This window comes from Nuphar pumila, chromosome 6 (assembly GCF_984573655.1).
Source record: "Nuphar pumila chromosome 6, dmNupPumi1.hap1.1, whole genome shotgun sequence".
In the NCBI taxonomy this organism is placed as follows: Eukaryota; Viridiplantae; Streptophyta; class Magnoliopsida; order Nymphaeales; family Nymphaeaceae; genus Nuphar; species Nuphar pumila.
In genome coordinates this window covers 93755409-93761294 of record NC_143254.1, presented here as the reverse complement: position 1 = coordinate 93761294, position 5886 = coordinate 93755409, and the positions used below count along the sequence as shown (strand labels likewise).

General features: G+C 42.6%; 1 protein-coding gene and 1 pseudogene across 2 annotated transcripts; one reads left to right on the top strand and one right to left on the bottom strand.

Moving 5' to 3' along the window:
* Window positions 1-469: 469 nt before the first annotated feature.
* Window positions 470-2286, top strand: LOC149835215 (geranylgeranyl pyrophosphate synthase, chloroplastic-like). Its single transcript, XM_090011759.1, has 2 exons — window positions 470-661; window positions 817-2286. Exon 2 carries the CDS (start codon window positions 864-866, stop codon window positions 2040-2042), a length of 1179 nt encoding a protein of 392 aa, XP_089867885.1. The 5' UTR covers window positions 470-661; window positions 817-863; the 3' UTR covers window positions 2043-2286.
* A 364-nt stretch (window positions 2287-2650) lies between these two features.
* Window positions 2651-4577, bottom strand: LOC149835214 (putative pentatricopeptide repeat-containing protein At3g15930 pseudogene; annotated as a pseudogene). Its single transcript, XR_016432445.1, has one exon. The product of XR_016432445.1 is annotated as a putative pentatricopeptide repeat-containing protein At3g15930 pseudogene (transcript).
* Between the last annotated feature and the right edge of the window lie 1309 nt (window positions 4578-5886).

Here is a 5886-nt window from a genome sequence, read left to right as displayed (position 1 = left end):
TGAACCTAGACAACCCAACTAGCGGCCTAGGACCCATCCTACTCCGCCAAACCCCTTGAGGCTAAAACAAACAAAGACCTACATGACAAAGTTTTCTATTGAAAAACTTATTTCCTTAAATACGTTGAATAATGTTGATGTCAAATCTTACATAATCACGTTCGTAGATGACTGAAATAAAAACGTAGGATCAAAAGAGGCATCTTAAGATAGAGCAATTAGTTGGAGATCACTTTGGAGCACTAATGAAATAAATAGGGGTATAGTCTTGTAAGAACAAGAGAGGCAACTTAAGATATGGGTAAATATTTGGATGACATAGGACCAATCGTAACCGTTCACAATCAATGGCCGGCATTGGTCCGCATTTTCACCAGGATATGGACTGATCGTAACCGTCAAGAATCAAGATGATTCAGGGTAAATTTTTGGTATGAATGTATTTACGTGTGGCGGCTCTGGTAAGCATTAACATCCAAGGGTCATCAACTCATCCGGGTGAGATGTAGTGTCCTTCTCACCTCCTCTTTCTTCAGACTTTTCTCCTCTTGAAAATCTTATTTTAAACCAATTGGGTTGCCCTGAAGCCCATGGTGGTGGAGAGGGAGGGAGAAGGGGGAAGCATCAACCATTCTCAAACCGAGACAGAAATAGTCCCAAGGTAAAGAAAAACAACAGAGAAAGGCTACCCACATCCTGTTTTCCATCAAATTTTCAGGAAATTTCTGTTTTTCTTTCAAGTTTGGTGTCTGTTAAGTGAGACTTGTCCCGTTTCTTTGATTGTTTTCATATCTTAATCTTCTCTTGGGATAGCAGAAAGTAGGGAAAACAGCAGGGAGAAGGGGAATTTTGGAGTTCTGGAGATGAGTTCTTCATGCAATATGGGTGTTTTGGGACTACCAACAATCTGTTCCTGTTACCGTTTGCGGTCGATGCCTTTATTTTCCTGCAATCTTTACTCAAAACCACAGGAATGCTCCGTTTACAGCCATGAGAAAGAATCCAAACCCATTTTTTCTCTGCCAAAGACCAAATCTTTCAATTCTCCCTGGTTTTCATGGACCCAACATGCATCCAAGACCTCTATTTTGGCCACCCGTCATGTGAATGAGGTCGAAGAGGAGGAGAAAGACGATGAACCCGTGGAAATCCCCAAGTTCGACTTCAAGAATTACATGATGGTGAAGGGGAGCTCCGTCAGTGAGGCTCTGGATAAGGCAGTGCCCATGAGGAAGCCTGAGACGATCCATGAATCTATGAGGTACTCGCTTCTCGCAGGCGGGAAGCGCATCCGGCCGGTCCTCTGTATCGCGGCCTGCGAGCTTGTTGGAGGAAAGGAAGAGATGGCAATGCCGTCTGCTTGCGCTGTGGAAATGATACACACCATGTCCCTGATCCATGACGATCTCCCTTGCATGGACAATGATGATCTTCGGAGGGGAGTGCCCACAAACCACAAGGTTTATGGGGAAGATGTGGCTGTTCTGGCTGGAGATGCCCTTCTTGCTTTTGCCTTTCAACACATTGCTACTACAACCCGAGGGGTGTCCCCTGAGAGAGTTCTCAGAGTGATTTCTGAACTGGCAAAGTCAATTGGATCGGAAGGGCTCGTCGCCGGTCAGGTCGTCGATATATGTTCTGCCGGATTATCCGATGTCAGTTTAGATCACCTGGAATACATACATGTCCACAAGACCGCAGTTCTGTTGGAGGCAGCGGTTGTGATTGGAGCAATTGTAGGAGGAGGCACGGATGAAGAAATCGAAAAATTGAGAACATTCGCACGGTGCATCGGCCTTCTGTTTCAGGTGGTGGATGATATACTTGATGTAACTAAATCTTCAGTGGAGTTGGGGAAGACTGCTGGAAAAGACCTGCTGGCTGATAAGGTTACTTACCCAAAACTGTTGGGTTTGGAGAAGTCTAGGCAATTTGCAGAGGAGCTGAACATGGAAGCCAAAGAGCAGCTTTCAGGATTTGATGTCAACAAGGCATTGCCATTGATCAGTTTGACGAATTATATCGCTCATCGCCAGAAGTAGATTCATGTAACCATGGTGCTTGCTTCTTTTTTTCTTTTATAGATAGTGTGAAGAATTTATATCATGTATTTTGCTTTACTTGTCCTCAGTTATCGAATAAGTTTAGTTTAGTTTTCGTAGGTTTCCTAGTTGGAAGACCAGTGCAATTTGTCTGCTGCCTGGTTGCTGCTTCAAGTGAAGAGTCATAAGAGTAGCTTGTGTCATGTAATTTTATAGAGATGTTTACAGTGATCCAAGATTATGTAAGCATGAGAACTTGTTGCCATAGAACTCTACTGCATAGCCTGCATTCAGCCGAGAGTTTACTGCTAATTGATACGCATGTCACTTTCTGAGGCAAAAGGTTATACTCAACAAGACTTAATATTTGGGTCTAAACGAAATCAAATACTCACAGATGTTATTTCACCAGTGCAGGAATCCGAGTCTGTTCATGCAATCTCAGCTGCATATTATCTTAAATTAATGATTATGAGATGTGCCAATTTTTCTGTTGCAATCCAATAGAATATTGTAAATTTTGGTTCACATGCATCAATAGTTGAAAAAGTACATTCCTTAATCAGCAGTTGAACTTTGCAAAATTAAGCACAATTGCACAAATATGAATTGAAATGCTTGATCATTGGTGTTTATTACATGTACTTCTGTGAATATGTGCCATAGTGAACACTCCTTTTTGAAGTGCTTCGTCTTTCAATGAATAATACAACATTGATCGTATTTTGTAAGAAACTGCATGTTGCAGCTACAGCAACATACTGGTTTGCACCAGTTTATACAACTTGAAAACTCCTCTTTGTACCTACTCAAATCCACCTTATGATTTAAAAAGCTCCATCCCACATCATTGCCAACTTCTCACAAAAGGTTGCTTCAGCTTGACACATGCCCAGCCAACTTGTATTGGCCAGCTAGTAGGTCTAGAATTTCATAGATCTCCTTTGACTGTGGATGTGACATATCTCCAGCTACAAACTCATAAACTCCACTACTGGCCTCTATGGAACTGCAACCAGGATCTCTTTTAACTCCCTTTTCCCTCATCACCTTTCTCACAGCTGCAACAGCATCCCATCTGCCAACTGCAGCATATATATTTGATAAGAGGACATAATTGCCTCCTTTTTTAGGCTCCATCTGCAGTAAACGGTCCAGCACACGCATCCCCAATTCCACATTATTATGAATCCAACATGCAAAAAAAAGAGAACCTAACATCACAGCGTCGGGTTCGTAAGGCATGGTCAATACAAAGTGCTCAGCTTCGCCAAGAAGGCCAGCACGTCCAAGAAGATCAACCATGCAACTGTAATGCTCAATTTTAGGGGTGATTCCATATTCAGTTCTCATTGAGTTGAAGTATTGATGACCCTCTGCAACAAGTCCCGCATGAGAACATGCATTTAGAACTCCTAGAAAAGTGACTGCATCAGGTCTGAGTTCCTCATTCAGCATACATTGGAAGAACTCCAATGCGTCTTGGCTTCGCCCGTTCAATGCAAAGCCAACTATCATTGCTGTCCATGCTACCACATCCTTGTTCTTCATCGAATGGAAAACAGGCAGCCCCATATCCATGTTCCCGCACTTTGCATACATATCTATCAATGCGGTACCCAAATTGTTACTCATGACAATCCCATGCTTCTCTATGTAATCATGAACCCATCTTCCAAGATCAAGAGCACCAAGATTAGCACAAGCTGATAGGACACTAACCATTGCTACTTCACTTGGCACAATATTAGCAAGCTGCATCTTGCGGAAGAGCATCAAAGCCTCACTGAACCTGCCAACCTGTGTATATCCATTGATCAAACTACTCCATGAAACCACATCTCTTTCAGGCATCTTATCGAACAATCGTCGAGCCTCCACCATATCCCCCAGCCTACAAAACACACCAATCATCGAATTCCAGGATACCACATCTCTCGTAGGCATCCCTTCGAACAACCGCCGTGCCTTCTCGATTTCCCCCGAATTAGCGTACCCAGAAATCATGGAGTTCCAAGAGACCAAGCTTCTCTCGTCCATGCGGTCAAAACAACTCTGAGCTGAAACCAAGTCTCCATGCTTAAGGTACCCTGCAATCATACTGTTCCAAGACACAACATCTCTCCGAGGCATTTCGTCGAACACCTTGACGGCATCATGAATCTCTGCACAGCTACTGTACATATTCAACAGAGTGGTCATCACAGGCAAAACTGATCGAAACCCACATCTCAGAATCACTCCATGAATCTCTTCGCCTTGTTTGATCGCCGACAGCCGCTCGCAGGCACCGAGAATGAAGGGAAAAGTGAAGTTGTTCGGCAGTACGCCTTCATCTCTCATGGTTCTGTACATCTGAATGGCTTCATGGGGACGACCACACCTTACAGCTCCTCTGATCATTGTGTTGTAAATGAAGAGATTAGGGTACGGGATTCTGTTGAAGAGTCGGCAAGCGTAGTCGAAGAAGCCTCCCGATAGGGCAAGAGCAAAGAACGCCACTAGCTCGCTTACTGCATGTGGGTGTTGATCCATTGCGAGTTTTAGCATGTGGGCATGCAGTTGTTGGGCTTCCTTCAGGGAGAGAGATGGTACCATTGAGAAAGAATGGCGTTTCAGCACGTTTAAAGCTGACATATTGCAACAACATCTTATTGTTCGATCTTATCTTCTTTTGCATTCCGAGCTCGAACTTTTGCTTGCAAACGACCTCAACTGTGACATAACTCGAAGAAAAACGCCCGTTTTCGAATGAAGATGGGATCACAGGTAACAACGCTCTCTGAATTCCAACCGAACGCAGAGAGAGAGAATTTTACAAAAAGGCAATAGCTTATCAGCTATTTACAAACAGGAGCTAATGTTTCAATTATTACATTTAACCGCTTGCTTTTAAATATTGTATTTCAAAGATACGCTTTCGTCAATTGACCTTTACTGAGTAAACGAAATGACAAATTCCATGGTTCTTCAGAGAGAGAGAGAGAGAGAGCAGATGACCCTGTTAACACCACCAGTATTTTAGAGAGAGAGGGCTGCCCCATTGCCTCATCACCACCACCATTGCCCAAATTCGTAAGAGAGAGAGAAAGAGCTGCCCAATTGCCCCGTCACTACTACCATCATTTGCTCTCATTTTTTAGAGAGAGAGAGAGCACCACCATTTGCGCTCATTTTTCAGAAAGAGGGAGAGAGAGAGAGAGAGAGTCCACAAGCATCGTGGTCGGGCAACCCCTGAAAATGAAGTTACTTTGGTCTTTTCTTTTACTAAGTCAAGGACAACTGGACCAAGCGCATATTTTAAAAATAAGTTTTAAAAGCAGGCGGATAAATGCAATAATTGAAACATTAGGTATCTGTTTGTAAACAGCTGATAAGTTTGGCATTTTTTTGTAAATTATTCAAAAAATGAAAAGTTTCAAATTAGCACGTCAATAATGGGAAATAATCAAGAACGCACCTAAAGATTTCACATTGTTAAAAACGCGACTAACCTTCTCTCTAGTAATAAGAATCAGACTGTTTAGTAGATTACCTTGGCTATATGTTAACCCAACCATGGTTAAGATGCCAAATTGACATGTTTACCCTTGTGATATTCAAAATCTCTCTCTCTCTTGGTAACCCCAGTGTCCTTGGTGCAGCGAGCCATGGCTGTCACCAAGTCTTTCTCTTACTCCACTTTTGAAGTCCCTTCGCAGCTATTATGTTTATATGAAAAGAAAAAAATGAAAAAAAGTAGGTGAGGTAGAAATTAGAAAAAACTGATGGTGATGGTGGTAATTGTCAACCAGTGAAGGTAATGAAAGAAGAAAAATGGAGAATAATGCGTAGTTGTGGGAAT

Coding starts and splice junctions, on each gene's coding strand:
- LOC149835215 (XM_090011759.1), top strand. CDS start 864: ATGAGTTCTTCATGCAATATGGGTGTTTTGGGACTACCAACAATCTGT.